Source organism: Gossypium arboreum, chromosome 13 (assembly GCF_025698485.1).
Source record: "Gossypium arboreum isolate Shixiya-1 chromosome 13, ASM2569848v2, whole genome shotgun sequence".
Classification (NCBI taxonomy): domain Eukaryota; kingdom Viridiplantae; phylum Streptophyta; class Magnoliopsida; order Malvales; family Malvaceae; genus Gossypium; species Gossypium arboreum.
The window spans coordinates 123,082,322-123,099,581 of record NC_069082.1 but is presented as its reverse complement, the minus strand read 5'-3'; the positions used below and the strand labels follow the sequence as shown (position 1 = coordinate 123,099,581).

Genomic DNA, 17,260 nt, shown 5'->3' with positions numbered 1-17,260 from the left:
TTCTATTTATGAGTTAGAAGGTATTAATATATCAAAAAGAATAAATATAATCAGAATCTATAGTTAAAATATTCGGCCTTTGACTCGAAATAACAACAACAATCGAAACCTCAACCTCTCCTAAAATATACACGTATGTTATGTGGATGTTCTTAAAATGGATTTATGCTATATTTTTATATGACGTCATTTTAATATAATAAACTTACTTTTTACATTTTCAAATTGCCATATTTTTTATGGTTTATCTTTTGTTAAAGAGTTTTAATTTTTTTAAATGTTAGCATTTTAGAATTCATAAATTTAAAATGTTGAAAATCTTTTCAATTGATTTGTTTGGATAAATAATTTATTTAGAAAAAAAGTTAATGAAATTTTACAAATTATAAAAATTATAAAATAAGAATAATGATATTAAAATAAATAATATAAAAATATTCAATATGAATATTTTTATATTTGTAAATATTTATAAATAGTTTTAATAAAATAAATTTTGAAAAAATATATTTTTAATAAATAAAAATAATTTTTGAAGTTTAAGTTTTATCTTATAGTGGGATTATGTGCATCAAAATCAAATAAAAATAGAAGGAATTTTGAAAAACCATTAATTTAGGTGGAATTTGAAAAAAATTAAAATCCTCTCATGAAATTACTTAGAAATTTTAAAAATTTTCGATATATTTACCCAAACAAGTAAATTTATTTTAGAATTTTGAAAAGCTTAGATGCAAATGAAATCTCTTCTCGATTTCCTCACTCAAACACGCTAAGAATTCTTGTAAATTTTGAAATATTATTTAAAATGAAAAAATAAATAAAATTTTCAAAAAAATTAAAAATTCCAAAAAATATAAAACTTTAAAAATAATGAACAATGAAATCATAAAGTTTATTCAAATTTATAAAATCTATTAAATTATAAAATAAAAAATCCAAATATGTTAAAACTATATAAAAGTTTTCCTTTTAATTTAATAATTCTATTTATGGATTTTAGATTTTAGATTTCCTTTTGAATATAATATATTTTTTACTTTTCATTTTTAAAAATTGCACTAATTATAATTGGAAATGGTCTTGAAATTGTTTTTATTTGCTCACTTATAAATTTGATTGGTTAAATTTTACAAGGATGAATTTGATTACTTGTCAAATAATATAGGGAGCTGAGAAGTAATTATAACGATTGGAATTGCATGCGGTGTGGATTATAGTTTTACTAAAAAAATATGTTTCATAGAAGTGGGTTCCAACATTGAACCTTTGAGCCACCCTTGGTTTGTGTTAGCTTTTCTTTGAGGGCTTAGCACATTGGTCACCAAGTGAAAATCCACATTGGATCATATTCATTTGTTGAATTTGTAAGCAGCAATGCTAATGCTAGTGGAATGTTGCCGGAATTAGGGGTATTCAAATGGTCGGTTCGGTTATTAATCAAATCGAATTAGTATTAATCGAATTAATTAAATTGTATAATCTTTTAATTGTTAATCGGACCGAAATATTTCGATTAATTCGACCGATTAACTGAATTAATCGAAATATATGTTTTTGTCTTAAAAGATAATCAAATTAACTGAAATTTTAGGTCTCGAAAGCACAACATAATTTAAAACACTACATAAGTTTTGAAATTAACATATAATATTAATTATTAGTTCAGTTAATTCAGTTAATTACCCAATTACAAACCGAATTAATCAAAATTTCAAAAAACCATTAACTGACCTCCGACCAAACTAAGTTGGGCCATCGACCGATTAACAAGAATTAGATCTATTCAATCGGTTAATTCGATTTTAACCAAAGTTTGAACACCCCTAGCCGAAACTGTAATTGTCGGGGCATTTTTTCGACATTGCCGATGCCCTCACATTACTTTCAACCTCCTCGATTTCTGCCATCCTTGGTAACTTGTCTATTGAGTTTTCACAAATTTTTTTTTTTGGTTAAGGCTCCATTGCATCTTTTGTGTCAAGTTAGAGATATATTTACTGTTAAGGCGATAAAGAGTTAGATAAAACACTATCACAACATTAAGAATGACTTTTGATGGCCGAGAGTGTCACTTTCGTGCTGTGAAAGCCAACATTCATGCCACAAAGTCTATTCTTTTCTTGGAGACATGATTCAAGTAATGGAAGTGTTTTCCACTATGATAGGTTTTGCCTTATATGGGGCTTAGATCCTTCTTCGCCTTGTATAGTTAGGTTTTTGGCTTCGACTTGGGATGTTGGTTCCCATTCCTGTAAATGTATTCCTACTTTTATATAATATGGAATTGTGAACTTTGACCCAAAAGGAAAATGTTAATGTTAGTGGAAATTAATTTGATTCTTCCATTCTTTTGTTGTCTAAATACAAATCCAAATACAAATGATAAATATTGACTGAGTCTTATCTCAATTGGTATGAGTATTGTTGCCAATATAAGAGGACGTGAGTTTAAGTGCGTTAAAGCTCATTATCCTTTTATTTATAGGTTAAGAAAATGCTATAGATAATTTTAAACATCATTTCAAAAAGAGCAAATATTTTCAGAATTTACAATGAAATTGTTCAATATATATATATGTAAATTTGAAATTATATGAAAAATTAGATAAAAGAACATTTACAATAAATTAACGATTAAAAATAATTTTTGAAATTTGAATTTATTTTCAAAACAAATCCACAAAATTTCTAACTTATTCGAATATGTTTCGATATTGCGTGTCCGAAAAGTATGGTTTTAATGCTTCATTCTTTTTTATATAATTCTAACTTATTATTGCTAACAATCTCTATTTTTAATTTATATATAACTATAACATTAACTAAGTGATAATTAAGATGCTTAAAATTCTATTTAATTAATAATTTTAGCATAATTTTTTAAAAATAAAATAAAAATATTTTTTATAATAATGTCAAAATTAAATCATAATTATTTTAATTAATAATTGTAAATTAAATTATAATTACGGTCTATTAAGTAATAATTTTATTTTAAAATTAGTAAAACTTTATTTATATCAAACTTTTTAAATAATAATTGTAAATTATAGGATAATGCCCAAAACGCACATTAACTTTGGTCTAATATGAAATGCCATACATTATCTTTGATTGTGTAATTTTATACATTAGATCTTAATTTGATTCAATTTTCATAAATCACTAACACAATTATCAATACCACGTCATTTTACCTTAACATATTGGATACACAAATAATTATATTTATTCAATATGAAAATAAATTGATATATTTATTTCTTCAAGTGTATACAGATTGACTCAAAATCAAAGTTTCATGTATACATTTGAACTACAATTAAATTTTCATTTATATAATTGCACCAAATTAAAATTTATGCACCAAATTAAATTATTTATCCCTAAATTAAATTATATTAATTTTAAAAATATAATCATCACAGTTTTTATTAAATTATTATTTTAAATGCATAATAATCACAATTTCTATTTTTCATCAACTTTTTTTGAACTACAAATTTTAAATTAAATATTATTAGTTGCAGGACGACAAGAGGCCTTGTGATCCTAAGGTTAGGGTGTGGTTTGCGAAGCTTTCAGACTCCTCAGGCTCCATCTTGGGTTGCAAGGGTTACACAACAATGGACTTGTGGAGCCCCTAGACTACTCGAAGCCCTTGGGGTGCAACGACAATGACTCCGGGGTTACATGATGGGGGAACTTGAGGCTCGATGAGCTTCATTTAGGGTTAAGGCGCAGCTTTCGAAGCTTCCAAACTGCTCAGAGTCCTGTGCAGGGACTTGGAAGAAAAGATTTACCTTCGGGGACACAGTCCAACTGTAAAAAAATTTAGAGATGAAAACAGTGAAGAGACTTCTCTTAGTAACCCAACCCAATGATAGGGTGACTTATGATATGAATACAAATGACGATGCTTGTCCAAACTCGCATGACCATATTTCAAAAGAAACTTGAGTGTTTGATATTTGGTAGAGAGCATAAAACCTAAACTTGATTATAGGGAGGGCAAAGTAACGTTGAGGCTAAGAATTTTAGATCTAAGTTTAGTTTGAGTTGAAAATTAAGCTTAAAATCTTATTTAAATTCGATTCATATTAAAAATGCTAAATATGAACTTAATCCAACTCATTTGTATTAATATTTTTTAGAGTATTATTTTTATATAAAAATAAATTTAAAAATATAATACATCAAATACACTAAAAATATTAAAATAATTAAAGATATAAAACAAAAGTTATACAATATTCAAATATTAAGAACAATATAATAGCAAAATAAAAGCAAAACAATAGCCGAAATGACGGCAAAACTTATATGAGCCAAGCCAAGCTTGACCCAAATAAAAAAAAATCTTAAACCATGACCATTTTTTTTATATATAATATGAACTACGCAATAGACCTATCCATGAGCCGGACTATTCAAGCAGACCCGAAGGCTCGCCCAAAAAGTGAGGATTTTGGTGAAAATATAGGTATAAAAAATGGACTTAAACAAAAAATAATACTTATTTAAAAAATGATCCAAGCCTCGAGTAAGGCTTTTATGACCCCAAACCCAACCTAAATTTACAAAAAAAAAAATTGTTGCCCTTTTTTGTTGTTTCTTTTTTTTTTGCCGCTATTTTCTTATTATTTTCTCACTATTTTACTACCATATCACTATTATACTGATACTATTTTATTGTTATTATTTAGATATTATGTAGCTCTTATTTTATTATTAATTTTGTTACTATTTTAAAACATTTGCTTATTACGTTGCACCTATCTTAGTATTGTGTACATATTTTTTAATTTATTTTCAGTTTGTTAGAAACAATTTTTAATGTTTTATTTTTTAATATATGATATTTTTATAAAAAAATTAAAACAATTGAGCTATACCAAGCCTGTGGTTTAGCATTTTTATTCTACATCCTAGGTCTTCCCGTTCCGTCATTTGAATGACTCTATGAAATTACATCGATACTTCCACATATTATGGATAACATAAGAGACATCTCTATTTTTCTCCTATGGAATCTTTAGAATTACCACTAATTAGCTTTTAATTCGCATTCGACTATCAAATGAAATGTGAATAACCCATCATTTCTTTGAAACAAGGGGTATTTCTAATTTTATCAGTGCTTAAAACAATTTTATTTTCTCCATATTACTATATCTCTAGAGTCAATAATTTTATATAAAGAACTACTAAACTAATTACTTGCTGCCATTACTTTTCAGTTTGTAAACCTAATTAGTTCCTTTCAATTAGATAAACCAATAGTTCAAACCACATTCAAATGTTTCCCATTTTTATAAGAAATTTTATACTAGAAACATTGGAAAGTCAAGCTTGAATAAAAAATAAAACCCATTCTTTAGATCAAATCAAACTCGAACTTAACAAGCAGGCATAAAATTTTGATTAACCCTACCTATGCACAACTCAGTCCACGGTCAATCCTTTGAATGGACTATTGGAATAGGCAGTCTCATATCACATCTTCGTGGTAAATAGCCCTCAAAACTCGTATGGAACGCACCGCATTTAACAGTTCTATTCTATATAATCTTTTAAGCTTCCATTATAAGCGTTAATGGTATTTAGTTCCGTATCTACACTACTACTCTTTTAGACTTCAGTTTATTATGTTCGCCTTCAATTATACTTATTTTACACTTTAGTTTGGTTATAATTATCGTATATAGGTCTGCTATATTATTTAGTTTTAATAAATTATACCAATTGAACAAATTCGATACCTTTCTCACTCATCTCTGACTGTTATTTTTAATATGATCATCAATCATTCTCGTTTGTTAAAGAGGAGCAGAGTTTTGAAAATTTTATCACCTTCTAAAATTTTAATTAAACCCCAAAAATTCATTGCCAGAAAAAGAAAACAATGAATTTTGATTGAGAAAACAGAATTAAGAGATAAAAAGAAATGTGCTTAGGCTTACTAGTCCAGCTTCAATGAACAATAAATAAATCTCAGCAAGACTGAAGAGCAAAAGCAATGTTTATTATACGAGCAGTTTAACACCCGCATTGCCATGGCGATTTAAGGCAAGTAGGCTGCCTGAATAACTACTCAAAAACTCCACTTTCTCTTATTTTTAATAAAAAAATAAAATGTCCCAACCTCGCCCAATTAAATCCGCTAGATAGATCCCCTATCATAGCGAAACTTGGGAACAAGGTTGAAGGGATTTGATATTGGGAGCTGCATTCATCTCCTTGGAAGGTAATGATTTAACCAAGGAGCCAAACTCCAGCCCCGTTTTCAATTTGTAAATAAATAAACAAATATACTGATTCGATCCATGGATAGAAAAACAAAAATAAAGCAAAAGAGAGAGCAAAGAAAGAAAGAAGCGGCTAGGGTTTTCCTTCGTCTATGTTGACAGAGAGAAACTTGAGGGCAGCTAATTGCAAAACCTAACGCGGCTCAACGAAGTGAGAAACAGAGGATGATTTATATATAGCCAGCCTGCAGAGGCAAAACCCTTTCTGCCTCTGGAGTCTATATTATAATCCATTAGTCCACTGAAGTATTAGCAGCTGGGCCTTTTATGATTTTCAATTATTAAGCCCAACGCAGTGTCAATATCTTGGATTGTTTTATATGTCAAAATATTCAACCTTCTAAATTTTGATTTCGAGTAAATTAATTTTTTAAAATTAATAATAATTTAATCTCTGTCTATTTTAAATGTGAGCAATTAAGAACAATCTATTTTAATATTGTGTTTTCATCAAATTTACATTTTCTTATTGACATAATACCAAATTTAAGCTTGAAAATTTACACATACAATTTAGTCTTGATTTAACAAATTTAGCCTATAGTATTTACACACTCTATCAATTTGATCCTATTTAACAAATTTATCCCACAATATTTATACATTTTGTCAACATTTACATAGAATATATAAACCTTAAGGGCTAATTTGTTATTATACCAAACAAAATTTGACAGAAAAATATTATGATTAATTATCCTTAATTACTTACTTTTGAAATTAACGAGAATTAAATTGGTCAAATTTTTATAGGGACCAATTTACTTAAATGTCAAATTTGAGAGAGATTACCATATTTAACTTACAAAACTTTTGACTCAAGCATAATTTAAGGTATAATAAAAAAATTTAAAAATTAAAAAAGATTAAAATATTCCACTAACAGTAAACACTTACCAAATATTAAACGTAAAAGAAAATACAAGCACTTGGAATTTCATGATTTTATTAACGTTCATGAAATTTTATTTACTTAATTTATGTTGAAATTCAAAGTTAAAAGTATATTTTGGTCGAATAAAATTATAGTGGATAAAAAAGACAGGTATGTTCATGATGTATTAAGCCATTTCAATTCTCCTTCACCGTGTAACATTTCCATTGCGCATGAGATCCCCTCTTTTGTTTTGGCTGTGAACTGTGGTGGATGCATATGACGACTTACACCCCAAAAGATCATTAATTTCATCGTTATACTAAAGTAACTCAGCTCACAAGCAAGCGTTGCCTGTTAACTACAGGATAGGATACAGCATACCATAACATCCGAAGACGGAAATCATGACACAAATAGTTTTAGTGCCCATTCAAATGAAACTGAATTCCCGTTCGTCTCCAAGCCACAATACAAACAGAAAATGAAATAGATAATATGTTTTTAACTCCAACTAAGCATAAAACTTCCAGCTTTAGAAAAAAAATGAAGTAAGAACAAGCCCTTCAGCTGAATACAACCTAAAACTAGAAAGTCAGGTGACTCCCATTTGATTACTGAAAAGGCAGGTGACCCCCATTGATTAAATGTTCATTGGTTCAGGACTAGGAGCGTTCAGTATATCCAATAACGAATTCTGCGGCTCCAATTCGTCATGCCACAATTGAAGTTTATCACCAGGGTAGAAGTTCCTTGTCACTCCGTCGGAGTTGATCTTCAACACCAAAAACACAACAAGGTTAAATAAAACAACACTGAATTCAAACTACACAGTTAACTGCAACAAAGAATTCAAACTACACATTTAAGAAATATTTATTACAAATTATGTGTAAAATATCTTACAATGACAGTGCGAACAACACCTCCACTAGCACCGTCACGAGCAATGGCAAGTGACACTGCCTTGACCACTAGTTGCTGCAATGAAATTTCATAAAAGAATTAATAGAAGTATATGTAAACCATTTTTTCTTAAAATAAAACTTAAAAAAAATTAATTCTTTTTTCAATCTTGACTAAAACAGATGTACCTCAGCTTCCTCCTTTGTCATTCCTTCCTTCCACGCCTGATCAAAAAACCCATATAGGTAACTGGAGCCAGATCCTGTGCAATTTATGTCAAATCAAATAAGAACCACTTTTCTGCATAAGTACTACCATACCACTAGTTAATGGTCCCATAATATTTTTAACCGAACTCCAAATCCTTTGGGTTGCCAACGGTAGAAAACAAATGATCTTGAACTTTGAAAAAGAATAATTACATCTACTTTCATCAGTTAACTAATCAGATATTTTGCTCTGATCTTAAATTACGGGAACAATTATATCAGTTAACTCTCAAGGTTAGATGAATGCATTGAACATCCTCAAGTTAACACCAAATTTATTAGCTCAATTAAGGTAAAAACTAAAAAGAGGGCAACCAACATTCTGAGCAATATGCAAATAAATGGGTAGGACTAAACAAGACTATATAAATATCAAAGTCTATATAAACATGCATATCTACTAGAACAATGCTAGTTAGCATTTCCATAGCACTCCGCAAAACAATTCAAAATGAAAAATGAACAGAACAATATACCTCCAATAGCAAAAGGCTGCTCAACCAGTGTTCCACCAAGTGGAATTCCATATATTTTACCACCTTCATACTTATCCCACCCTCCAACAATAAGGCCAGTTTGAAGCATGTTCTGATAATAAGATTATAAAACTGAGTTCAGAATATGAATGTGATTTATAACTGGAAAAAAAAAATTTGATCACTTGCTCCTAGAAATATATATCATACAGACAAATAAGAAAAACTAAAGTATATTTCAGTAAGTGTACATGCTGATGCATTCCAAAATAAATAGTTCTTAAAACTTAACCAAAAACATTTGCCATAAAGGGAAACGACAATGATGACTTTCTCACAAACTGAAGGGATGGTAGATTTAAGTGTCAAACTATACATAGATATACAATGGTGCACATCCCCTAAATATCCCATGCAATTAAAAAGAAAAAAGAAGAAAAAAAATTGACAAAAGTGTCGGGCAACTTTCTCAGTGGCAAGCTCAAACCTTGTTATTGTAGGATAGTAGCCTGATAAGGTTAGCAGCAACTTTGACAGTTGCAGGCTGCCCAAGTTGTATCCTGTTCGTGCAGGGGAAAACAAAAAGAATAGATGAAAAAGAACTTCAAAACAAATGAAATAGTCATGCTAGAAAGTTGAAACTCAAAGCAAATTCATGAAGAGTGGCAATAAGAATTGCACATAGAATAATACAACCAAGAATGCACCGATCACGTAAATGTAACACAAAAGGATTGAGAGTTGCAAAATGCTGAAGCTAATCAGTAAGAGTTATGCCGGCAGGTGAAAAACTAGAATAAAGTCGGGGCATTCTTCTATCAATGAAGATTCCAAAACATCCAAGACTCTTGAATTTCTAGCATTGACTTGGAATAATCGCATAAACGGATGTGTAAAAGCCTAACACGGAAACCAAATTTTATTGAAAAGCAAAATAGAGAGATAAAAATATAAGAAAGCACTAACGTATGTTGATGAAGAAAATAACGGACGTAGTCAGAAACAATCTGAGAATCAGCAGCCTGCAAACAACACAATCATTTTTTTCAATCATATCCAGAGAATCACATAATTTGATTTCCGCAGAAAGTAAGAAAAAAAAAACAAAGTAGGCGAAAATTAAATTATATAGTGAGATTGAGTTGTAAAGTAAATTACGGATCCAGAACGGCAAACGTAGACGTTATCAGTGAGCTGTGTAATTTTGTCAGATGCCCGATTAGCAACATACATCCCTAATCGATTAAATTAAACCAAAAAAATCATTATTTACAAATTCAAATCCCTAATAATAAAAGTAATAAAGAAGGAAAAGGAAGAAAGAGAATACCGGTGCTGGTACGAGAGTCGGCGCCGAGGACGACACCACCATTGTAGGTGACTCCGATGATTGTTGTGCCCATTGAGTGAGGGGCGTTCACGTTCATATCCAGATCCATTTTGCCTTTCACAAAAAGAAAAGAAAACAAAAAACCCTAAATCCTAATCTGAACTTTGCTTGGCTTCAAATGTTATGAGACCTTTCTTCAACCACAGCGTAACACAAGACTACGAAAGAGAAATCCTTTTTCTTTTATACAGGCCTAACCGAACCTCACTGCCTGACTTGTTTCTCAAGTCTATTTTGCTTCTTTATTTATATATATATATATATTAAAACTTTAGCTAGTTTTTTTTTTTTAATAATTTTTAATTATATTTTTGAAATGTTTAATTATAATTTCTTAATTTATATACTTCATTTGTAATTTTAAAATTTTAAATTTTTATTATTCATGTTTGTCTGTGTTAATACGTTCCCAGTTCACAAGAAAGGTCGAAAATTATTAGTGGTAAATAGGGATCGCAACCAGATGAGGTGGGGTTAATTTTTGTTTGCCCCAACCTTAATTTGACCTTCACTCTTAAGAAAAAATTCACCTCAAACCCAAATCCATTTAATAAAAAACTTGATTCTACTCCAAATTTAATTTAATTTTTTATTTGTTATTTTAAAGCAAATGAGATTATATTTTTACTTTGAAGCAAATAAGAATAATTTGTTGAGTTTAGTTTATTAATTTATTTTTATTTATATATTTATTTATTGAAAGTAAAAATTTAATAAATGTATATACCGAGGCATTTTGTAAATATCCTAAGTGAGTAAAATTACCTTAAACTTGACTCTAACTTAACTATTGTTATAATTTTACCTAACTCAACCCGCCCAAACCTAATTTCTTTTTTGAAAAATCTAACCTTAACGGATTGGGTTGATTAGAACCTGTTGAATTTACGTTTTTTTGGCCATCTCTAGTGATGGAAGAGAAAGAAGAGGTATTATAAGCAGTTGAAGAGAAGCAATAGATAGTGCAAATGTAGTGTTATCTTATAGGTCTAGAGGGATGTTTACGAGAGACAATTATAGAATACATGTCTTCTTTTGATTGATGGGCAGTCAATCAATATAGACATTTCATTAAGTCAGACTACACAACTTAATGTGATGGAATTATAATGTATGTCAATGACAAATGGCAACTAAAAAACTAACTCAATGCGAAAGAGGTAAAGCTGAAGCCAAAAGTGAAATAGTGAAATATTAATATAATTTATTATTAATTTATTATTATTATTAATATCTTAAAATAGTAAAATAGGCTTTTTGAGTCAAGTTAACTCAACTCAAGGTAAAGTTGTGCTTGAAATTTTTTCGGGATTCGAGTCACAACTTGGCTTTACCTAACCCATGGCCAACTCTAAAATGGATGGATTTGAAGGAAAATTAATTTCTCACGAGTTAAGTATCAAATTGAACCTTAGTTCAAATTTAGATACCTAATTGAAAAAAAAAAACTCTAGATATCAATCTCAACCTTCAAGTTTAAGTGGCAAATGTACATTTAACCTAAAAAAAATGTAAAATATTTCATTAATTGATAAAAGCAATAAATTGAAGTTTAATTTGCCACCAGTGCAAACCTTGGATTAATCCACTTATTAAGGCCCAAACTTCAAGTTTCAGATTCAAGCCCTACAATAATCAATCACGTCTATTCAACCCATGTACAATTTGTGTTCCACAATATGCAAGGTACGTGCTTGCCGTCTTCTTAGCCAATATTATTCACAAAACTATAACTACTTAACACTTCAAATATGCAACTTTTTGCAGTTTTCTTTAAAAAATGCTTGCAAATAATTATAGAAACGAATGACCATTCATGGATGCCTTTATCAATCAAGTGCATTTAAAATTTATTCTTAAAAGTCTCTTACAAGAGTAAACCAAAATTGAAAAAATGTTTTGAGCAAAAATCTAATCTCACTCCATTAAAAAGAAAAGCCATGTTTAAAAGGAATGAAATTTGTAAAATATCAATATTTATGAAAATATCAATAAATAGTTGAGTGAAATGATGAAGCATATTTAATTTTTAAGAAGAGAATGTAGGTTCGAACCCTGGAAACTACATTGTTAGGAGGGGTAGCCATGAACTCTGAACCCCGAATATGGACCGTAAAACAGATATGTAAAGTACCCATAAAAATTTTATGAAAGTGTAAAATAGATTAATTCTTTCGTTTAGATTTATGAAAGCATCGAAAGGGAAGCAAGTCGGTACCTTCAATTGGCTAGAAGCGGCCTGTTGTTGGTGATTCTAGGTGGCAACTAGGGTTTAGAGAATAACGATGTAGTTTTGTTTAGTTTTGCAACTGTAGAAATAAATGGAAGAGAGATAATATTAATTTGACTCTTGAACTTGTTTATTTGTATCTAGTCAATCCCTAAGATTTTTTGGACCTAGTTGGTCACTGAACTTGTATTTCGTCGACCAGGTTGGTATCTTTGTATTAACACTATTAGTTTGCACTAACATAACACTAATGATTAATCCTATAGTGACACGTGGTAGCCTCTTAGTATGACACGAGATGGACATAAATTAAAAATATATATAAATTAATTTTAAAAAGTATAATTTTTTTGGACAAGTTTGGATACCAATACTAGGTACTTTTGGACAAGTTCAGGGGGAAACTACATGTTAACCCTTAAAAAATTAAGGTTATTAACAAATCGCGGCAATGTGTGTGACAAAATACAAACACTTGTACTCACAAAATACAAAAAAAAAAATCAAGTACCAATTAGGTAATTTTGGACAAGTTCAGGGGATAAACTATTAACCCAATGGAAAAAAAAAAAAAGAAAAGTTATGCGTGAATTTTTTTTATACTTTTTTAGAATCAGGTTCAAATTTATACAATAAATAAATCTTGAGGCTATTTTAAAAGTTATCACATCATCTTCCCAATATTAGTTAGTCCTTGATAAAGTGTTGAAAAATTCAATCAATTTAAATTTAATATTTTCAACAACTTAATTTTTTAACAGTTGGCCGATTTTGTAATTTTCTATAGTTCGGTGACCAAAAAAGAAACTTACTAATAATTTGGTGAGTATTAGGCTTTGTTTGGTAGAAAGGGGTAGAAAACTAGAAGGAAAGTGAATATAACTTTTCTTTCCATAGGTGTTAGTAGGAGAGATGAAAAAATAGAAAGAAAGTCACTTTTTTTTTTTCATTCATTGCTTAGTAGAGTTGAAAATTAGAATGAAATAAAATAAAACATTTAAAAAAATACATAAATTTGAATTAGCATGCACACCTTTCCCATTTTCTCTCCTCTCATTATTCCAATTTAAAATGATTCATTTTATATGTGTTAGGATAGAAACTTATCATTTTTCCTATTTTCTTCCTCTCATTTTTCTTTCCAACCAAGCACACTCTTAACGTGTAACTTGAATTAAAATTTCTACTTGAAATTTTATTTACCATGAAAGATTCAATTCATTATCACTTCCCTAATTTATTAACTAATTTACTATTAGTTCATGCAAAAAAAGTCGAAGTGCTTGTAACAAACTATACAAGTAGCAAGTCAATTGAATCTTAGTTCGGTTGACATTTGTATTGTTATCAATATAGGAGGATGTGGATTTGAGCTTGCTGAAATGCGTTTATCCTCCTATTTAAGGGTAGAGTTGAGTTATGAGTAACACTAAACATTATATCAACTTAAAAACTTTTAGATATATATATATATATATATAAGTAGCAACAATCAAAATATACGAGAATTCCATTACATGACAATTCATTAAAACAATCGAACTCATGAATATTTTAAATTTAAAATCTCAAAATTCCCAAAATTTTCTCTTCCATCCACAAGAATTGAATAATGCATGCAAGCAAAAGGTGAATGGGTTGTTTAATTTCCTTGCAATTTTCACTTTTCAGCTTTGGGTGAAGACGAAAATAATTGAAACTTGTTTAGTACACACATGTAAAACTGATGAATCCCACTATTAAACATAATATAATAAAATTTCAGCTTAGTCCTTAATTTCATTTTAAATTTAGGGTTATCAGTCGTTCAAAACAACAACCTTACTGAGAATCCACATCACCAAAGAGAACTCAAATGCAAAGAGAGTGTGAAGCAATCCTCGATCCAGTGCATATCCAAACAGCGTTATCCCCTTGTTGTTATGTTGCAAATACGACACTGCATGCATACAAATCCAACAATAACTAGCAAGTAATAACATAATATTCCATGTAAACACGTGACCAATTGTAAACACATGCATATTTACGGTATAAACAGGTCCTGAATGTATTGACAATGTTTGTTTTTTAATACTTTAGATTCAATTTATGAATATAGTAGGTATAAATGTGTTTATAGTTTAATTATTACAAGTTTTAAAAGTGTTCAATTTTAGTCTAAACTGGTATTTAATACCTAAACTAATGACTAAATTGATTGATACGATATAGATACTTTGAAGATTTAACTAGAATGTTTTAAACTTAAGAGATGAATTTAAATTTGGGAAGAGAATTTGGGTACTTTTCGAAATTAACCCTATATATCTATATCTCCATGAAACTCGGTATAGATAAAAACTAACCTAAAGCTTGTCTTGTTTGAAAGTTGGATGGATGTTGTGCGGAAAAGCTGATGAACATATCGGATGAGTCGTCGGAATCAGTTTCATTGCACGTAGATACAGGTAGGAAGCCGTCGTCTTCTTGTTTCCCTTGCTCTACTCCGGCCATTGCGCATGTCATACTCATATGCCATCTACTAGCTACGGCTGCCATTCCTTGGGCTCTATGTGTGATTCTTGCCGCACCCAACAAGCACAAGAAGAAGCCACTCAGCTGAACCGTTGAACAAACCTTCATCACCCACACACAGTATTAATTCATCAGTGAAAAATTATATCCAATTTCCAAGAATAGTGCAAGTTAAGGTGCTTACCAGTAGATCACCAGAATTGAAGAAATTTTTATCTGATTTTGAAGCCAAAACCATCAACAAAGCTGCAAACTGGCTAGCAGTGATGACGACTAAGGAGGCAATAATGAAGAAACGATACCTATGGCTGGTGATGGCCAACTGTTTCCTGATCCTAACATGCTCTTGAAATATATCGCCACCATCAGACCCACACCCTTCGAACATCTTGTGGAGACCTTGGAATCTCAGTATCTGTAGCTCACAAGTCAACCGAAACAGCACGCAGACGAGGAGGAACACGCCGGTCCTATAAACCCACGACCCCAACACCAACACAAACGCGATGGAGTTCAATGGGAACCCGGAGCTAACATAAGGCAACGATATCTTCACGGTGGAGAAGAAGATGATCTTATGAACAACTTCAACGAAGAAAGAGGGTAAGAGTATGCACGCCAGGTAACGAAACGCCTTGTCCAGCTCCCGCGTATATCCACGTCTTACGAACGTCGTATCTTGCTGTAAGGCGTCGAGGAACAAGAGCTGCCTCAACCCGTATCTTCTGAAAAAACAGGACAATGTGAAAAACCCCAAGAAAGCCAAGGCTGATTCGGGGAATTGAACCAGGAGATTGAAGGCGGTGTTTTCAGTAGGAAATGCGATGGACAGGTCTTGGAACCAAACGGGAAGGGAGCTTATGATGGGGACGAAAACGGCGAGGAGGATGAAGGTGAGATAGGAAACGAATTTGCCTGTGCTGGAAGAGTGATCTAGTGCACACCAACGGAGGCTTATTCTGAAGCTGCGTAGCTCGTCACAAAGCAAGGACGTTGATCTAGCATATGATGGTCGGAGTAGCAAAGGTTCATTAAAATAGTCGGTGTCGTTGCCGTGGTCGAAATCGGACTTGCAGCAGTTCATGATATCATTTGTTTTCATTTGCTTTTAATTACACATAGGGAAATTAATTATACTAAAGATATATGTATTAGTTGTGTGAAATGAAGGGTTGATGGCAGGGTGACGCTCAACCTCAAGCTCAAGGTCAAGGAGCCTCTGATGGAAGGAAGCTTTTTTGGTTATGAAGAAAGCAACTTGTTTAACAGCATTAATTAAGTAGGAAGGATAGTTTTGGCCAAAAAGGGAAAACTATAGGAAGGATGGTTTGCGATGGCAATACAAAAACCTATATATTGGCAGTGGCATCGTATCGCAGCAATGAGCAAAATTTGGCCCGTGAGTTTGAGAGTTCTTTTAAGCTATACCTGAAGATGTTTGTGTTAATAAAAGAAGTTGATATAGTGGACCAATGGAAAAGAAAATAGTAGTAGAAATGAAAAGGTGTAGGATGGCGGCAGCAGCTGCAGTAGAGAGGCCAATGGCAAGGCTGACATTGATTGCACGTGAAAGAAAAAAAAAAAAGGGGGGAAAAAGGTAGGGAGGGCGATTTCCGGAAGGAAAATGAAGACCACACCAGGTGGTGTGATTACTTCCCACAATTTCATTTTGTGTGCTATCAGTGCATCCACTTGTCATCAAAGTTGTCTACATTTCATTGGCTCATTTTCTCTATACACTGTTTTGCCGTATACTATGGAGTAATTTCTACAGTATGTTGTATTGGATTTTATTTTTTCTATTAAAATAATTGATATATCATATCGAAAAATAAATTAATTTATTATTTATAAATTTCATCCAATTTTTCTGTTAAAGATTGATATAATTGATAAAATAACCACATTTCACTGTTAAAGATTGATATAATTGATAAAATAACCACATTTCAATTGTAATGCATTTTCAAGATAAATATATTATTATCCGAGATTACTTAAATGGCATGAGTTTAAATCTAATCATTCTCTCCCCTCCAATATTCCACATACATATAATAAAGCCTTCTATCAATAAAATAATGCACTACTTAGTTTATTAACTTGTATGTATGTGAGCTTTAAGTATTGGTATGTTGTTTAGGGGTAGATATCTATGATACCTCTTTCCCTCCCTCTTAAAAATATAATATAAACTTTGCTTGTTTAGAGTCAAGGATATTGGTTCGAACACCCAAATTACCTATTCTCAACAAGACTACAAAAAGAAAATGTATCTATTTCCTAC

At 30.7% G+C, this 17,260-nt stretch overlaps 2 protein-coding genes and 1 non-coding gene across 3 annotated transcripts; all 3 read right to left on the bottom strand.

Annotated features, from left to right (window-relative positions):
• Positions 1 to 5,949: 5,949 nt before the first annotated feature.
• On the bottom strand, positions 5,950 to 6,087 carry LOC128287282 (small nucleolar RNA snoR77). The gene has a single exon (XR_008277980.1). It is a non-coding gene; the product is annotated as a small nucleolar RNA snoR77 (small nucleolar RNA).
• A 1,506-nt stretch (positions 6,088 to 7,593) lies between these two features.
• Positions 7,594 to 10,484, bottom strand: LOC108461185 (proteasome subunit beta type-6). Its single transcript, XM_017760922.2, has 8 exons — positions 10,167 to 10,484; positions 9,995 to 10,071; positions 9,803 to 9,858; positions 9,324 to 9,396; positions 8,837 to 8,948; positions 8,280 to 8,353; positions 8,092 to 8,166; positions 7,594 to 7,960 (listed from the first exon to the last, which is right to left on the bottom strand). Exons 1-8 carry the CDS (start codon positions 10,273 to 10,275, stop codon positions 7,829 to 7,831), a joined length of 708 nt encoding a protein of 235 aa, XP_017616411.1. The 5' UTR covers positions 10,276 to 10,484; the 3' UTR covers positions 7,594 to 7,828.
• A 3,500-nt stretch (positions 10,485 to 13,984) lies between these two features.
• Positions 13,985 to 16,412, bottom strand: LOC108462200 (uncharacterized). The gene is made up of 3 exons (XM_017762176.2): positions 15,158 to 16,412; positions 14,805 to 15,075; positions 13,985 to 14,395 (listed from the first exon to the last, which is right to left on the bottom strand). Exons 1-3 carry the CDS (start codon positions 16,073 to 16,075, stop codon positions 14,256 to 14,258), a joined length of 1,329 nt encoding a protein of 442 aa, XP_017617665.1. The 5' UTR covers positions 16,076 to 16,412; the 3' UTR covers positions 13,985 to 14,255.
• Positions 16,413 to 17,260: the final 848 nt, after the last annotated feature.